Source organism: Lithobates pipiens, unplaced genomic scaffold (genome assembly GCF_037356315.1).
Source record: "Lithobates pipiens isolate NorthernLeopardFrog02 unplaced genomic scaffold, aLitPip1_a1.2 Scaffold_18, whole genome shotgun sequence".
NCBI lineage: Eukaryota > Metazoa > Chordata > Amphibia > Anura > Ranidae > Lithobates > Lithobates pipiens.
Genome location: NW_027507758.1, coordinates 252,692,848 through 252,712,224, shown reverse-complemented (window position 1 = coordinate 252,712,224; position 19,377 = coordinate 252,692,848). Strand labels below are relative to the sequence as shown.

The window sequence follows — 19,377 nt, the reverse complement described above, 5'->3', positions numbered from 1 at the left end:
GGAACCATGATCTGTCATCCCCTCTAGTCAGTCCCCTCCCCCTACAGTTAGAACACACAGTCAGGGAACACAGTTAACCCCTTGATCGCCCCCTACTGTTAACTCCTTCCCATTGACATTTATACAGTAATCAATGCATTTTTATAGCACTGATCGCTGTATAATTGTCAATCGTCTCAAAAATGTGTCAAAAGTATCTGATATGTCCACCATATTGTTGCAGTCACGATAAAAATCGCAGATCATCGCCATTACTAGTTTAAAAAAATGCCATAAATCTATCCCCTACTTTGTAGACACCGTAACTTTTGCGCAAACCAATCAATATACGCTTATTGCGATTTTTATTACCAAACATATGTAGAATTGTGGATATTTATTAAGGCAAAACGTAGAAAATATTAAATTTTTTTAAAAATTTCGCAATTTTTTTGTTTATAGTGCAAAAAATAAAAACAGCAGAGATGATCGAATACTACCAAAAGAAAGCTCTAATTGTGAGACAGGGTGCTGTGATAGCTGTGGGCCAATCACAGCATTACAATACTAAGCACAGCTGTTATGAATGAAACCTATTGTGATCATGCCATCATATAGCATTCTTGTAATACCCCGGCCACTCGAAACGTTCAGTTACCGAGAGCCGCAGTCGTTGGAGTGGTGCGCCAGTGCGCATATGCCGGCTGACATGCAGATACGTCACCTGGCCTTGAGCTGCCACAGTAAAACTACTGTGGGTGCAGTGGAAAGTGGTTAAAAATGACCTATATTTTGTAAACTGCAGCTCAGTAATTTTATGTTAAACTCAACGCAATAAGGAAATCTTAAGGTGTATTGTGTAGTTGATGTACAAAATACAATTTTTTTTGTTTTTTTTAAACAAAAGTAGAGTTACATACAAAATTCCCTCTACCTTTATCTTAGTCCCCTTTATTCCACTGAAGCCACATTTTTACAGATAAGGTACTGTAAGTAAGGAGACAGCGAGTGTGTACTTTCTGAACCCTGTGCTATGTAGCATCTTCTCTCTCTGCTTTCAGTATCACAGGTTCCTGCACTCCAGGGTGACCAGATTACTGATATGAAGAAGCAGAGTGAATTGGTACAGTGTGGCTATGCCCTAATGAAAACCTTAGACATATTGGGTCTGCCATTGTTAATCAGCTTGTGTTTGTTTGACCCTGCGCTGTTTAGCACAGGATCTGGAAGGGTGGCATGGTGCAGAGATAAAGTTTCATGTCTGTGTGGTCACTCTTTTCAGACTACCCTCGTAATTCAGTGTCAGAGAATTCTGAAGCCTAGGATGAGAATCACTACCAAGAAGCTAGCTTTTTCAAACATAGATTTAATAATAACACAGGTGATTAAAAAATAAATATGCCAAAAATGCCAATATTTATTTTTGATTATAATGACCCCTTTCTAAATTAAAATAATTAACAGCAATTAGGAGCAATGTAACCAACATTGAATCACCTTATGCTGAAAATAACACATTCAGGTCTAATATTTCTGCTTGCTTAGGAACCTCATGCACAATGAAAATTATTAACATGGCTGTTAGGGGCATCTGGCATTTTTTTTTGCTCCTCTAAACACCCTTGTGTTTTGGCCTATGGGTCCATGCACACATAGGTGTTTACTGAAGTTTAAAGGAAGAAAAAATCTCACAGTCGTCATGTCAAAGAGCAGCAACGTTTTGGCAGGAAAAAACACTTGACTCGTGTAAATGCTAGGCACATTTACATTTACATAACGCTGGAGCATTAATTGATTTCAGTGGCCATAATAAAATACTATTATTCCAAATGAAATTAATAATCTGACATTCACAAGCATCAAACATTTTGCTACCAGCAGTAAAGACATCTAGGAGAGATGGCAATAGGCGCATTAGGCCTAAAAACTCCTACTCTTGGACCTCTCTGCTGTCTTTGATACGGTTGGCCACCACCTGCTCCTCAACGTGACTACACGTGGTCTACGTGACTGTAATCTTCGCTGGTTCTCCTCCTACTTGTCCAACTGCACCTTTAGCGTTACTTACAATTCTACTTCCTCCTCTTCTCTTCCCTTCTCTGTTGGGGTGCCCCAAGGTACTGTTCTTGGACCTCTCCTATTTTCAATCTACACCTCCTCCCTGGGTCAGCCTCCCATGGCTTCCATTACCACCTCTATGCTGACGATACCCAAATCTATTTCTCTATCATTCAGCTTACTCCTTCCGTCTTCTCACGTATCACTAATTTACTAACAGATATATAAGTCTGGATGTAACACCACTTCCTCAAACTCAATCTATTCAAAACCAAACTTATAATTTTTCCCCTTCCCCTGATCTCTCTGTTAAAATTGATGGCACAACTATAAGCCCGTCCCCGCTTGCCCAGGTCCTAGGTGTAGTCCTGGACTCTGAACTCTCCTTTAAGCCCCACATCCAATCACTGTCCAAATCTTGCCGCCTCAACCTCCACAACATCTCAAAAATACGCTCCTTTCTAATCAATGACATAACAAAGCTCTTAATTAACTCCCTGGTCATATCTCGCCTTGACTACTGTAACTCCCTTCTCATTGGCTTACCTCTACTTAGGCTACCCCCCCTTCGGTCCATCATGAATGCTGCTGCCAGACTCATCCACCTTACCAATCGCTCTGTGTCTGCTACTCCTCTCTGCCAATCCACTGGCTTCCACTCACCCAACAAATTAAATTCAAAATACTAACAACTTCTTACAAAGCCATCCACAACTTTATCACTAGCCTAGTCTCTAAATACCAACCTATTCGTTCTCTTCGTTCCTCTCAAGACCTCCTGCTCTCTAGCTCCCTCGTCACCTCCTCCCATGCTCACCTCCAAGACTTATCCAGAGCCTCTCCAATCCTATGGAATGCCTTACCCCAATCTGTCCAATTATCTCCTACTCTATTAGCATTTAGACTATTCCTGAAAACAAGCCTACCCTACTCATACCTAACAACTGTATTTTCATTTTCTCCAACTTATCCCCCACAGCTATTACCTTTTGTTGCACTTGACCCTCCTTTCTAGATTGTAAGCTCTAACGAGCAGGGCCCTCTGCTTCCTCCTGTATTGACTGGTATTGTAACTCTACTGTCTTGCCCCCATGTTGTAAAGCGCTGTGCAAAATGTTGGTGCTATATAAATCCTGAATAATAATAATAATAAAAGTGGCCATCGAATGAGTGCTCAATAGTTGAGCATGATCTGTTATGTATTCATATCCATGTTGTTTCAATATAATTAATCAATCCTCAGTGCAGTTGGCCTACTTTTGACTTTAGCGAATCCTACCCTTGATTGGTGATTGAGAAAAAGGTGTTCTGAGATCCTGGGCTGGGCAAGTGAAAAAGAACAGTTCAACAGGAGAAGAGGAGCTTTTCATTTGTAAAAGCAAGTAAAAAAAAACAATATTTACAGGCCTATGGGGCCAAAACTGCATGAATATGCTCAACAAAAAGTTAATTTACTTTTAGCATAGGGTGATTAGGCATATAGAAAAATTTGAAATAATGGGATTTTGCATTTGGGGCATATTCATGCACTCTCAGGCATAGGGAAATAGGCTGAAAAATGCGAGTGTGAAAGATCTTACCATGAGCAAACTTTTTTGGGCAATGTCACAGGATGTACGATATTTCTTAATGTTATAATTATAAAAGTCTCATATGCTTTAAATGATAAAAACATTAATTAAAATAAAAAAAAGCAAAAGCAGCGCTCTTCTGTATAAGGAACCTTTTGATTCCAAATAGGCCAAACTTAATTGTGCCCTAAAATGTGAGTCCAAAATAAAGCTGTATCTACTCAGTGTTTCCTTAAAATATGTCAGGTGTATAGATATACAGGTCCTTCACCACACCTCGTGATCCCGCTCCCCTCAGAGTTTGAACTCACTGAATCTTAATTTTAATTAATATTTTGATCGGTTAAAGCATATGAGACCTTTATTGATTTTTTGTGTTATAATAGCAGCTGACATATTCATATATGCTAATTGAATCCAATTTCCATGAGTGCCGGATTAGTGATTTATTTTGCTTTTAGGTTATTGTACTCATAATTATAACTACATTGATTAGGAAACAATGAGTAGTTAACACTGCAAATATTGAGCTGACAAAAGGTTATAGTTCTAGGATAGTTCTAAGAATGTGAGCAGTAAACAGCAGAATGCAATTGGTGCTGAATATAGAGATGTTGTCATTAGTGATAAGTGTTATTGTTACAATGCTGTATCCCCAGTGGCATAATTAAGTATGTTAAATAAAATGTCTGCAGATGGACAGTATTTCTTGGAAAACTTCTTAAACACAGACATATTCATTTCCCCTGAACTGAAGTTCCGGTACATGTACAGGGGCATGATTAAGTGGGCCATATGTAGGCAGGTTGAGGTTAAACTCTGCCCTGGTTAGGAAGGGTAGGGTTAATTATGTTCCTGGGTTTTCTTTTTGGTGGGCTTTGCTGGGTTCGACCCACTGATTCAGTGTGATATAAAAGGAATAGGGGGTTCATACCATGGGGTCTGGGGCTCGGAGCTAGAGAGATGTACTGGCCGTCCCATTGCCTGAGTCTGGATCCCCAGTGACATGCCAGGATTGGAGTTCCCGCTATTAGGGGAGATTTCTGGGACTTGCAGTTCTTCCCGAAGAAAACTCCTATAGATGTCTTGGTTCATTTCTTTCATGCTTTCTTACTGTTTTTCTGCTTTCTAGTCCCTTTCATCTTTTTCCCTTTTAAAGGGGCTGTAGGGAACACAAATGTGGAATAATTGATTTGGGAAGGGGTGATCTCTAGCAGTCTTGTGTGATGTGTCTGCAATCTATTCACTGAACATTAAGTTAGCCCCTTTGGTAAATGCATAGCTTCCAACTGTATCTGATTTCGAGGGACTGTCCTTCATTCGGAACAAAGTCCTCCTGTCCCACCCCCTGCCCCCCCACTGCAGTGCCCACAGCTTATAAATTTTCTTTTTACATTAAAATACTGCCACTATATACCTTTTTGGCTGATCTGTATATCTGTATAGCATGGTCACGTGATGAACTGCAGAGTTTGGCCGAGTCCTGAGTGTTCAGGTAGGAGGATATTTCCACTACAGCCTGTGTCCTCATGCTGTTATTGAAGGCGAATCATCCATAAATCAAGATGTGACATCCCACCCACTGTGTTCTTTTTTAGTTACTGGGCATGGAGGAGGAGGAGGGAGGGATTGGGCTCTTAGAATCTGTATACACATGTGAGGTCAATAACATGTGACCTGAACTGTACCTGTGACCTGAACTGTACCTGTACTCTGACTGTGTCTTATCTGGCATTGCCCAGAGAGACCCTGCAAAAGGGGTAGGATCTGTCCATGCAGGATCAAAGAGCCTTTTCACACATTACACAGGATTAACCCCTTAAGCTCCTACAGTGAGTATAACAAGCATGCTATTCCGCACATAAAGATATATTGTACTGTTGTGGGTATAGTGATACTTTAGCCAATCATTTTTTTTTTATACAATTCTCCTTTAAGGGGGCATGACAGGGTGTGTGCCCTATGCCTACATACTTTTGCTAATAGGTGTTCCTCAATACCATCTCAGAAAGTTGGGAGGTATGTAAATATAACGGGCCACCATTAAGGCTTCTTATTTCAGGAGAGTTCCACCGACATATTACATTTTTTTGTTGTTATCATCCTAATGTAATGCAGCATACACTATTCATCTGAATCACGCCGCTATCTTTATTATTTTATTTTAAAAACAAACCTTAGATTTCTATGTCTTGAGCATTTCCATCTTGCTAGTGGGCATGCGAAGCCCACTAGGATAGTCTTCCCGGGTTACGGTGCTACTGAATAACCAGCATGCACCGCTGTTCTCGCACATGCGCATTCTAACAAACTTGCAGGGCAGGAAACCTCTATGGTTGCCATCACAACGGCTTTGTATTATCGCAATGAGGAGAATAGCCGATGCCCACTGACTCCTGGGAATTATGACAAACATCTCCCAGGAGCTAGTGCGCAGATATTGCACACTTAGCCATGGATGGGAGAGACAGGAAGTGGAGAAGAATGCTTTTTAAATAGGGTAAAGTAATAGCTGGAAAACAAAAATGTCCATTGAAGAAAGTATGTCAGGATCTGAAGCAGATGATGTGGAGTTCAAAAAATAGGTGGAACTCCCCTTTAAAGCTGGGTTCACATCTACAGTGCCTTGAAAAAGTATTCATACCCCTTGAAATTTTCCACATTTTGTCATGTTACAATCAAAAACATAAATTTATTTTATTGGGATTTTATGTGATAGACCAACAGAAAGTGGCACATAATTGTGAAGTGGAAAGAAAAAAGAATAAATGGTTTTCTTTTTCTTTTTTTACAAATAAATATCTGAATAGTGTGGCGTGCATTTGTATTCAGCCCCCTTTACTCTGATACCCCTAATGATACAAAAATTAAACATTTTGGCCTAAAAGCAAAACGCTATGTATGGTAGAAAACCAACACTGCACATCACTGTGAACACACCATCCCCACTGTGAAACATGGTGGTGGCAGCATCATGTTGTGGGGATGCTTTTCTTCAGCAGGAACAGGGAAGCTGGTCAGAGTTGATGGGAAGATGGATGGAGCCAAATACAGGGCAATCTTAGAAGAACACCTGGTATAGTTTGCAAAAGAATTGAGACTGGGGTGGCAGTTCCCCTTTCAGCAGGACAATGAGCCTAAACATACAGCTAGAGCTACAATGGAATGGTTTAGATAATAAACATATTCATGTGTTAGAATGGCCCAGTCAAAGTGCAGATCTAAATCCAATCGAGAATCAGTGGCAAGACTTGAAAATTGCTGTTCACAGACACTCTCCCTCCAATCTGACAGAGCTTGAGCTATTTTGCAAAGAAGAATGGGCAAAAATGTCACTCTCTAGATGTGCAAAGCTGGTAGAGACATCCCGAAAAAGACTTGCAGCTGTAATTGCACCAAAAGGTGGTTCTACAAAGTTATTTACTCAGGGGAGCTGAATACAAATTCTTCACATATTTATTTGTTAAAAATATGGAAAACCATTTACCATTTTCCTTCCACTTCACAATTATGTGCCACTTTGTATTGGTCTATCACATAAAATCCCAACAACATACATGTTTTTGGTTGTAACATGACAAAATGTGGAAAATTTCAAGGGGTATGAATACTTTTTCAAGGCACTATATGTGGCTCTGTGTTTGCTCAGGAACAGCAGTCCATTCATTTGGCAGCCTCAGGGAAACAGCATAATACAGCTTGGTTCCCAGTAGAGAGGAAAGCTATCTAGTTATCCAATCAAATATATCAGGATCTTTTGGAAAAGGTTGTCATTACATTGAGCTAAACTGCTTGGTAAGGTAGAGGTAGAGCAATGACAGCAAGCAGCAGAGGTGAACGGGGACAGTGAAAGAGTGCAGGAACACAATAGCTTAGTGGGGCCAGTATAAGGGACCAGAGCCAGGAGCTAAGTGGGGATTGTAAAGGAGAGCAGAGGCACAGAAGCTGAGGGTTTGGGCTTTGTGAGGACAGATACGCCGCTTGTCTTTCAATTTGCTTATACATGACTTTCCCTGTACACCTCCCATGATAGTATTGTATATATCAGGTTTATTTTATAGACTATAACATTGAATAGATTTTGATTTATAAAAGAATTACAGAGAGCCATGTAAGTTTTAATATTGATTATCTGGAAAATTTGGTATACTGTAGTTAAAAAAAATTGCACTGAGGTGTCTACTGAAATATAAGCACTTCAGCACAACATCAAACCCCTGAGGTTTCTTGACTGGGTGGGGGTTGGCTGAGTGACTCCCTCTGGAGGGTCAACAAAAAGCCACTGCCATGCCAGAATGGTAAAGTACATGTTCGGTCAAAAACTAACTAAGCTTAAACCTGCTCTCATCTACCTTCCAATACCTACACTAACTATCTTCTAGAAGGAAGATGCTTATACTTACCTAATCTAAGGGTGTTGCAGTCCAGTCACGTGATCTGCTCCCAGCACCAGCTTAAGAGTAGAGGAGGGACATCAGACAGCGGATACCCCATAGTAAGGCCAACTTACTAGGTTGGCCTTACTATGGGGTATCCATTGGGGATTGGTCAGGGCCCTCAAAACACTGCAGCTAGTGCTTCCTAGACCCCTCCCAACTGCTTCTGGAATCTTCTTCCAGTTTCCAGATAGCAGGGGGAGTCATCAGAGAAGCTGCCGATGAGTCACTCACCTGACCCGAAAAAAACACACAGGCTTGGCTGCCAGTCAAGCCTGAAAATATACCTACACTAGGGGGTGCTACATAAGCAATCAGTAAGACTTTTTAAAGGTTTCATTCATGTTTACTACTGTGAGGTCACTGTGGTAGTGAGTGTTCCAGACATTTCTTAAGGTCAGAATTGCTGCAGCAGATGCTGTGAATGGTACACGTTTCTTTGAAAAACTTTTGGTAGCAAGCTACTGTTTGTGTGTGTAAAGTGTTAACTGCAAAGTTTCCCAATCCCAGTGGCAATTACACTCAGTCTGCTGGCACTTAGATTACTGTTCCGAGAGCTGGAAAATCTCTGTGCAGGGTGAGGCTGAAAGTGCAATGGTCTTTTGTTGAAAAATCCACATAATACTAACAATCTATAAATGTATAAATATACCAGACCTCAACCACATACATCTAAAAATAGACAACTGTCGTAAGGATGCTCTGGAGAAACTCGGGTCACGAGTGAAACGCTTCAGAATGACGCCATCACGCCTTCTGATGTGAGGGCACGGACTATCCACCTATCAGACCACACCCCTGGTATCGTTCTGGTTCTCTTGGGAAGATTTCATAAGCATTGTGAGATTCCGGGATACATCCCAGCTGTATGACAGTGATGATACATGGCACTGTTTGTTCAATTGACACACTGACCATCGGAGGATCCCCCACCCTTTAAGGTGCGAACTTAGCCTAAGATGGCTGTAGCATCTGTCCTGTACCTTGGACCAGGACCAGGCGGGCTTTGGTGAAGTGGTGAGATGTATTTGACCCATTGAGAGTTATGTATATGCATACACACTCACCTGTACCGGTTAAAATCCAATAGCCTGTCCCCAGCTGTTACCGTCAAGTGGGCAGCTTATGTACTTTCCTATACTCTAGGGGGGATCCTTTCACTTCAATTCAGTACCTAATCTATATGGATTGTATTATCAGGAAAATGTATATTTCGCATGCAAACCGGGCACTACTACTTTTAAAGGTCACCTGACTGGAGTCCAAAGTACGGACTCTGTATACTCACTAATACCCAGCTTTGATCACGGAGCGGACTGTCCTGTGGCCTTTATGCTTCTTTTCAATTATGATTGAATTAGTATTCAATATAGAGAACTAGATATGTATGATATCTGAGAGGCCTGTATGTCTGCTTGTGGTGGCCACCTGTGTCCTTAAGACAATTGTCTGTTTTTATATGTATGTGGTGGAGGTTTTGTATATTTATACATTTATAGATTGTTATTGTGTGGATTTTTCAATAAATATTTTTTTATCTTTAAACACTGGTAGTTCCTTTTTGAAGAATTCTTTGGGAATTCCCCTTCCCTCCATTTTTTTGTATGCCTAATTTAATTCAGAGGAACACACCCCTATGGTTGACTATATTCATAAATCCCCATTATAGTCTTGCTTATGTGGATGTAGCCGGAGTGTCATCTTTTATATGGTTGTTTTGTTGAGAGTGCAATGGCACAATCACTGTCACACAAGTAGATTGAGTATGTTGGAAAGTGTCTTTGCAAGTGATAGTAACAGCACCCCAAATAATTGTGATTCCCTGTATGTTCCTCAGCCCTGTGATCCTCTGTATGTTCCTCAACCTCTGTATTCCCTTGTATGTTTCTCAGCTCCTGTGTGTTCCTCTGCCACTGTATTCCTCTGTATGTTCCTTGGCCCCTGTGATCCCCTGTATATTCCTCTGCCCCTGCATTCCTCTGTATGTTCCTCAGCCCCTGTGATTCCTAGTATGTTCCTCTGCCCCTGTATTCCTCTGTATTTGCCTCAGCCCTAAAAACCCCCATATGTTCCTCTGCCCCTGTGGTCTCCTATATGTTCCTTGGCCCCTGTGATCCCCTATATGTTCCTCGGCCCCTGTATTCCTCTATATGTTCCTCGGCCCCTGTGACCCCCTGTATGTTCCTCAGCTCCTGTGTGTCCCCCTGCCCCTGTATTTGTCTGTATGTTCTTCAGCCCCTGTGATCCCATGTAAATTCCTCTGCCCCTGCATTCCTCTGTGCTCCTTAGTCCCTGTGATTCCCAGTAAGTTCCTCTGCCCCTGTATTCCTCTTTATGTTCCCCAGCCCTGAGATCCCCCATATGTTCCTCCGCTACTGTGATCCCCTGTATGTTCCTCGGCCCTTGTATTCCTCGATATGTTTCTTGGCCCCCGTGATCCCATGTATGTTCCTCTGCCCCTGTGTTCTCCTGTAAGTTCCCCACCCCCTGTGATCCCCTTTATGTTCCTTAGCTCCTGTATTCCTCTGTATGTTCCGCTGCCCTTGTGATCCCCAGTATGTTCCTCTGCCCCTGTATTATTCCCATGTATGTTCCTCAGTCCCAGTGGTCCCCAGTATGTTCCTCTGCCAATGTATTCCTCTGCATTTCACTCAGTCACTGTGATCCCCTGTATGTTCCTCAGCTCCTGTATTCCCTTGTATATTCTTTGGCTCTTGTACTCCCCTGTATTTTCCTTGCCTCCTGTACTCCCCTGTATTTTCCTTAGCTCCTGTGATTTCCTGTATGTTCCTTGGTTACTGTGATCGCCTGTATGTTCCTCGACTCCTGTGACCCCCCTGTATGCTCCTCAGCCCCTGTAATCCCCTGTATGTTCCTCGGCTGCTGTGACCCCCTGTATGTTCCTCGGTTCCTGTGACCCCCTGTATTTTCATTGGCTCCTGTGACCCCCTGTATGTTCCTTGGCTCCTGTGACCCCCTGTATTTTCCTTGTCCTCTGTGACCCCCTGTATTTTCCTCAGCTCCTGTGACCCCCTATATGTTCCTAGGCTCCTGTGAACCCCTGTATGTTCCTTGGCTCCTGTGACTCCCTGTATGTTCCTCGGCTCCCGTGACCCCCTGTATGTTACTCAGCCCCTGTGACTCCCTGTATGTTACTCAGCCCCTGTATGTTCCTAGGCTCCTGTGACCTCCTGTATGTTCCTCTGCACCTGTGACCCCCTGTATGTTCCTCGGCTCCTGTGACCCCCTGTATTTTGCTTGGCTCCTGTGACCCCCTGTATTTTCCTTGGCTCCTGTGACCCCATGTATTTTCCTTGGCTCCTGTGACGCCCTGTATTTTCCTCGGCTCCTGTGACCCCCTGTATTTTCCTTGGCACCTGTGACGCCCTGTATTTTCCTTGGCTCCTGTGACCTCCTGTATGTTCCTCGTTTCCTGTGACCCCCTGTATGTTCCTTGGCTCCTGTGACTCCCTGTATGTTCCTCGGCTCCCGTGACCCCCTGTATGTTACTCAGCCCCTGTATGTTCCTAGGCTCCTGTGACCTCCTGTATGTTCCTCGGCACCTGTGACCCCCTGTATGTTCCCCGGCTCCTGTGACCCCCTGTATTTTGCTTGGCTCCTGTGACCCCCTGTATTTTCCTTGGCTCCTGTGACCCCATGTATTTTCCTTGGCTCCTGTGACTCCCTGTATGTTCCTCGGCTCCCATGACCCCCTGTATGTTACTCAGCCCCTGTATGTTCCTAGGCTCCTGTGACCTCCTGTATGTTCCTCGGCACCTGTGACCCCCTGTATGTTCCTCGGCTCCTGTGACCCCCTGTATTTTGCTTGGCTCCTATGACCCCCTGTATTTTCCTTGGCTCCTGTGACCCCATGTATTTTCCTTGGCTCCTGTGACCCCCTGTATTTTCCTTGGCACCTGTGACGCCCTGTATTTTCCTTGGCTCCTGTGACCCCCTGTATGTTCCTCGGCTCCTGTGACCCCCTGTATGTTCCTCGGCTCCTGTGACCCCCTGTATGTTCCTCAGCTCCTGTATTCCCTTGTATATTCTTTGGCTCTTGTACTCCCCTGTATTTTCCTTGCCTCCTGTACTCCCCTGTATTTTCCTTAGCTCCTGTGATTTCCTGTATGTTCCTTGGTTACTGTGATCGCCTGTATGTTCCTCGACTCCTGTGACCCCCCTGTATGCTTCTCAGCCCCTGTAATCCCCTGTATGTTCCTCGGCTGCTGTGACCCCCTGTATGTTCCTCGGTTCCTGTGACCCCCTGTATTTTCATTGGCTCCTGTGACCCCCTGTATGTTCCTTGGCTCCTGTGACCCCCTGTATTTTCCTTGTCCTCTGTGACCCCCTGTATTTTCCTCAGCTTCTGTGACCCCCTATATGTTCCTAGGCTCCTGTGAACCCCTGTATGTTCCTTGGCTCCTGTGACTCCCTGTATGTTCCTCGGCTCCCGTGACCCCCTGTATGTTACTCAGCCCCTGTGACCCCCTGTATGTTACTCAGCCCCTGTATGTTCCTAGGCTCCTGTGACCTCCTGTATGTTCCTCGGCACCTGTGACCCCCTGTATGTTCCTCGGCTCCTGTGACCCCCTGTATTTTGCTTGGCTCCTGTGACCCCCTGTATTTTCCTTGGCTCCTGTGACCCCATGTATTTTCCTTGGCTCCTGTGACGCCCTGTATTTTCCTCGGCTCCTGTGACCCCCTGTATTTTCCTTGGCACCTGTGACGCCCTGTATTTTCCTTGGCTCCTGTGACCTCCTGTATGTTCCTCGTTTCCTGTGACCCCCTGTATGTTCCTTGGCTCCTGTGACTCCCTGTATGTTCCTCGGCTCCCGTGACCCCCTGTATGTTACTCAGCCCCTGTATGTTCCTAGGCTCTTGTGACCTCCTGTATGTTCCTCGGCACCTGTGACCCCCTGTATGTTCCCCGGCTCCTGTGACCCCCTGTATTTTGCTTGGCTCCTGTGACCCCCTGTATTTTCCTTGGCTCCTGTGACCCCATGTATTTTCCTTGGCTCCTGTGACTCCCTGTATGTTCCTCGGCTCCCATGACCCCCTGTATGTTACTCAGCCCCTGTATGTTCCTAGGCTCCTGTGACCTCCTGTATGTTCCTCGGCACCTGTGACCCCCTGTATGTTCCTCGGCTCCTGTGACCCCCTGTATTTTGCTTGGCTCCTGTGACCCCCTGTATTTTCCTTGGCTCCTGTGACCCCATGTATTTTCCTTGGCTCCTGTGACCGCCTGTATTTTCCTTGGCACCTGTGACGTCCTGTATTTTCCTTGGCTCCTGTGACCCCCTGTATGTTCCTCGGCTCCTGTGACCCCCTGTATGTTCCTCGGCTCCTGTGACCCCCTGTATGTTCCTCAGCTCCTGTGACCCCCTGTATATTCCTTGGTTCCTGTGACCCCCTGTATGTTCCTTGGCTCCTGTGACCCCTTGTATTTTCCTTAGCTTCTGTGAACCCCTGTATATTCCTCGGCTCCTGTGACTCCCTGTATGTTCCTCAGCTCCTGTGACCCCCTGTATGTTACTCAGCCCCTGTATTTTCCTAGGCTCCTGTGACCTCCTGTATGTTCCTCGGCACCTGTGACCCCCCTGTATGTTCCTCGGCTCCCGTGACCCCCTGTGGTTTCCTTGGCTCCTGTGACCCCCTGTATTTTCTTTGGCTCCTGTGACCCCCTTTATTTTCCTTGGCTCCTGTGACCCCCTGTATTTTCCTCGGCTCCTGGAACCCCCTGTATTTTCCTTGGCTCCTGTGACACCTTGTATTTTCCTTGGCTCCTGTGACCTCCTGTATGTTCCTTGGCTCCTGTGACCCCTTGTATGTTCCTCGGCTCCTGTGATCCCCTGTATGTTCCTCGGCTCCTGTGACGCCCTGTATTTTCCTCGGCTCCTGTGACCCCCTGTATTTTCCTTGGCTCCTGTGACCCCCTGTATATTCCTCGGCTCCTGTGACTCCCTGTATGTTCCTCGGCTCCTGTGACCCCCTATATGTTACTGAGCCCCTGTATGTTCCTAGGCTCATGTGACCTCCTTATGTTCCTCGGCACCTGTGACCCCCCTGTATGTTCCTCGGTTCCCGTGCCGTGACCCCCTGTGGTTTCCTTGGCTCCTGTGACCCCCTGTGGTTTCCTTGGCTCCTGTGACCCCCTGTATTTTCCTCTGCTCCTGTGACCCCCTTTATTTTCCTTGGCTCCTGTGACCCCCTGTATTTTCCTTGGCTCCTGGGACCCCCTGTATTTTCCTTGGCTCCTGTGATGCCTTGTATTTTCCTTGGCTCCTGTGACCTCCTGTATGTTCCTCGGCTCCTGTGACCCCTTGTATGTTCCTCGGCTCCTGTGACCCCCTGTTTGTTCCTCGGCTCCTGTGACCCCCTGTATTTTCCTTGGCTCCTGTGACCCCCTGTATTTTCCTTGGCTCCTGTGACCCCCTGAATGTTCCTTGGCTCCTGTGACCCCCTGTATGTTCCTTGGCTCCTGTGACACCCTGCATGTTCCTCAGCTCCTGTAATCCAGTGTGTCAGTGATTGGTGTACACAGTATTTTGCAGGCAGGCAGGAAGAAGAGCTGATCTCTGAGTTACACAACATGTACTTGGTTTGTGCCCGCAGCTCTGATTCACTTCTCCCTGAGTCTCTGCTGACAGTGGTATGTGAATCACTACCTGTTCCCTTCTTGTAGAAAGACACAGACAAACTAAGCAGTGGACTTTTAGTGGACTGACAAGGTACAGCAGAGGGGAGGGAGCTGGGTAAATAAGCCTCCAGTGGATCAGCCCTAATGCCCTGAGTGAGAGGAAGGAAGAGCTGGCACCTGGCCAGGCAGCACAGAGGAATGAGCCAGCTGGGCAGCCCCGCTCCTGTGACATAGTCCTCGGAGTGTGTGATCAGTGCTGGGCACATGTCAGCCCGATCCCCAACATCACCAAACACTACAGCGATGTGCCTGCAATGTGAGCAGTCAGTGAAGCCGATGTGAGAGCTGCGATTGGTCGGATTGCCTTGTGCTGGAAGATCGGAGAGTTTCCTGTGTCAGCTGTCAGTGTATGGACTTCTCCCAGTGCTAGGGACAGCAGGATGCCAGTGTTGGATCGATGTTTCCTCGAGGTGGGCAGGAGCTGGAGGACAGGTGAGATCCTTCTACCCACTTACATGGGGACTCTGCCAACCTACCACTCGGGGAGTCTGAGCTGCGAGCTGCCGGAGATCATAGAGATGGTGAAGCTCCTCTGGAAGTCCAAGAACGAGCTACAAACTGTCATTCAAAAGGAGCTGCAGAGCAATGAGGAGGTCCTGGCATCTTTACCAGGTAATGCCCCTGTCTTATGTCTCTATGGGAGATAGAACTAATGCCATTCATTTCACTGGAAACATCAGATACACCTATGGTGGCCACACACACTTCCACAAATCATCCATTTATTTTCTGATCAATCTCATCCATTAGGAATAATAGACCTATTTGATCAATAGGACACATTCTGGGAAGTGGGTTTCGATTGTGTAAATAAACGAAATAATGGATCTCATCTATGTTCTCATAATTTGATTGATCCAAATATGATCAGATTTACGACCAAAGTATGGATGTGATAAGTTTTCCACCCTGGTCAATCAACCCAGTTTGATTAAATCCAATCGTAATCAAGTCTAAATCGATCAGATAGGAAGTTATGGCTATTTGTTTGCCAATTCAATCACTATGATCAAATGTCACATCCATCAGATAAGAAAATTGAAGCATGTATGGCCACCATGAGGCTCAGCTCACATCCAAGCAATGTGAAGCACATTTTTTAGAAGCATTTCAATGTTTGATATGAGCATTCCTATTGTATCCTAAGGTGCCTGTTCATACCTGAGCATCATGATGTTTGAAGACTGTCACTTGAAGCTAACAAAAAGTGCATGAGCTTCTATGGGACAGAGTTTTGTGCTTTTGGTCCCCTGTAGAATTAAATTAGAGCACCTGGAAAACGTGTAACATGTACTTTTCCACCACTTCAAAATCGCATGACACATTTTCATTCATTCCTATTTTTGGCTATGGAACCGTCAAATTGTTGCGACTCAAGTTGCAGTGACTTTGAAAAAAGTTCCTGCACTACTTTTCTGTGAATTCATTCCTTTTAATCCTATTCATATGATCTCTGTTATATGATTATCCTTTTAATTTATGTTGATTACACTTATCACCATAGAAGCGCTACACTATTTTTACCTTTTGTCTGTGAATTCATTGACTTTTGGTAAATGAAGTCGCAAGTCACAATGAAATTGCAGATCCAAATTGCACTGCGATTCGGCTTTGAAATCGCGCAGAAGTAGCGCGAGTACAAAGCCGCACTGGTGTGAAACAGGGCTTGAGTGCCTATTCACAATTGTGCAATGCGGAAACCCTGTGAATTCACTGAGGCTTCCCGCATCGCACCCCCGACTCGCACTGCCATATGTGAACTGGATGTCAATACATTTTTAATGACACCCCCATTTCAGCTCGCATATCGCACTGTGCCGACATGAATCAAATCATATGGGTGTAAGCACCCATGCTATCCGATTCTGGTGCGGACCAAAAAAGGGATCCTGTGCGAGTTTGGTCCTAATGGGATTCAATATCAGCCATACTATCTGTATGGCTGCAATCGCATCACATGGATATCGCATGTGATTTGCAGTGCGGTGTGAATCACATGCGGTCTCGCAGAGCGCAGAAGTGTGAACCGGTACTTAATGTTTTAGTTTTTTTTCTAGTCATTGGAAAGTTAGCTGTTAGCCTGAAAAACTCCTTGAAAACATATACTATGTACAGACATAAAAAACGGAGCACAAATGTGAACATAGTGCTAGGAAATGTATTTTTAGATTCATTTGAATTCAGCTTAATTTAAAAATGTTATTTATATTTACATTTTTCTGGGGTATTGTGGTAATTGGATAACCGAATACATCTTGAGGATCATTTAAAGTATATCTAAAGCAAAAGGTATGTTTTTGTTTTCGATAGAGTAGAGCAGCCTTTCTCAATTTTTTTTTTACCCCAGAGTAACTCATTTTCAGATCTCAAATATCAATTTATACGGGGGTCAGTGGAATGAATGCCTCTTGTGTTGGAAGTCAGTGAATGTCACTTACATTGGAGGTAAGTGGGTTGAATGCCCCTTACATTGGAGCTCAGTGGTTTGAATGCCCCTTACATTGGAGGTAAGTGGGTTGAATGCCCCTTACATTGGAGCTCAGTGGGTTGAATGCCACTTACATTGGAGGTAAGTGGGTTGATTGCCTCTTACACTGGAGGTCAGTGGGTTGAATGTCCCTTACATTGGAGGTAAGTGGGTTGAATGCCCCTTACATTGGAGGTCAGTGGGCTGAATGCCCCTTACATTGGAGGTCAGTGGCAAGAATGTTTCTCTCTCATTGGCAATCAGAATGTCCTCTTTACAAACAGTTAAAAAGATAACTGGGGCTCAATCACCCAGACAAGCCGTGCTGAACATACAGTCACTGGTGTGCACCGTTAGACACAGTGCTAATACGCTGATACTAGAGTTTCCTTCTTTTTTTTTAATAGAACTTTATTGAAATTCAATGGTTTGAGCTGCAACCTACTGTGCTAAAAAAAGTACTGCACATGAACTGACATCAAAAGTAACAAGGCATTTTGCCTTCTTTATACATTGGGGCTAGACTGAAAGTAGTAATCTGGAGTGAATGAGCTGTAAGTAATTCTGATGACTTTGCCAAGTGGCTTTAGCCTCCAAACTATATGAGCATGGGGCACTATCACATAGAAGGTTAGTCACCTACAGCTTAAGGAACCCCAAGGAAGCTCTGGAGGAACCCTACTTGAAAATAACTGGAAAAGATCATAGGGAAAACCCCTACCAGCTTCTTTTTTGCCATCTGTGTCCCATTCGAGAGATTTTCCTTGACTTTCTGTGCAGTAGCACTGTAGACCCATATCTCTCCCATATCTGTCCCAAATAAGGTAATTCCCCCTCTTCCCTGCGGAGACAGTTGTCACCATAACAAGTGCCCCATAGGAAGCTTTCTTCTCTATGCCTGACCTATTGACATTTTAAAATTGTGAGGGAGGTGAATTTGCCTAGAAGGGACAGAGACAGCAATAGAAATCTCAAAGCAAAATTATAACAGGAATGTCAAGCCAAAAGGTTAAAGAGTCCAAAATGCTTTAATGGATCTATAGTAGAGCTGCACGATTCTGGCCAAAATGAGAATCGCTATTTTTTTGCTTAGAATAAAAAGATCATGATTCTCGCGACGTAAAATCTTTCACATTATACCAAAAAAATTGGGCTAACTTTACTGGTTCGTTTTTTTTTTTTAGTCATCAAAGTGTATTTTTTTTCCCCCAATAATTGCATTTGAACGACTGCTGCGCAAATACAGTGTGACATAAAATATTGCAACAACCACCATTTTATTCTCTAGGGTCTCTACCAATATATATATATATATATATATATATATATATATATATATATATATATATATATATATATAAAATGTTTTTAGGTTATAAGTAATTTTCTAGCAAAAAAAAAATATTTTAAATTGAAATCAACAAATGTCAGAAAAAGGTTTAGTGTTTACGTGGTTAAACTTCCCTCATTTACACACCAAAGTGTATTCCTTTGATCTAAAGGAGAAATAGTTACAATGTTCCACTGCTAAAGAATGTTATGATTCTTGGCAGTCTGCCTGTTTTTTTTTTTTTTTTTCATTCTTTTAATGGCTGTAGGCTTTAGCAGAGCAGAGAGAATTCTCTGCATAGAAAGAATCGGGAAATACTTTGTCAAGATCGTAATGGTGAAAGAAATTGCGTTAACGATTCTTAACGATTAATCGTGCAGCTCTAATCTATAGCAAATGGTATATATAAGAAGGCCAGTATTGTGGCCTGGATTTATGGGAGGAGCCTGGAGGGTATTTAAGCAGCCCACTCGCCCATGCCCTTTGTTGGTTCCAGTGCGTGATTCGTTACGTCAGCAGGCCGACTCTTTAGCTCACTTCATGTTCATGAGTCTGTTGTTCCCGAATACAGTTTGTTATGGTTGCTTATTCATAGCTTTTAGTTCAAATCTCTCTTGCGGTCGCAGGTAGGAGTCGTTACTTTGCATTCCTTTCATGTCCTAATCGTTGCCATTCGTTGTATCCCTTATGTTGTGTGTTCAGTTCCCACCGCGGAACTTACAAATTGTTCATACATGATTCTTCCCCCCTGTTACTTGCCAAATCAAGTTATTTTGTGTACGTCATGCACGGTGCCACGCCACACTCTTTGGATATGTTGCATACACACTACAGACCAA

General features: G+C 44.0%; 1 protein-coding gene across 2 annotated transcripts in view; it reads left to right on the top strand.

Annotated features, from left to right (window-relative positions):
- PDE7B (phosphodiesterase 7B) overlaps window positions 1-19,377 on the top strand; it is a 473,856-nt gene that overhangs the window by 294,950 nt on the left and 159,529 nt on the right. Inside the window, exon 1 of one of the 2 annotated variants that reach the window (XM_077486807.1) lies at window positions 14,686-15,353. The exons of the other annotated variant lie outside the window; for it this stretch is intronic. Coding sequence (XP_077342933.1) covers window positions 15,122-15,353 — 232 coding nt within the window. The 5' untranslated portion in view covers window positions 14,686-15,121. Of the gene's footprint in view, window positions 1-14,685; window positions 15,354-19,377 lie in introns of those variants that run through there. 2 annotated transcript variants of the gene reach the window in all.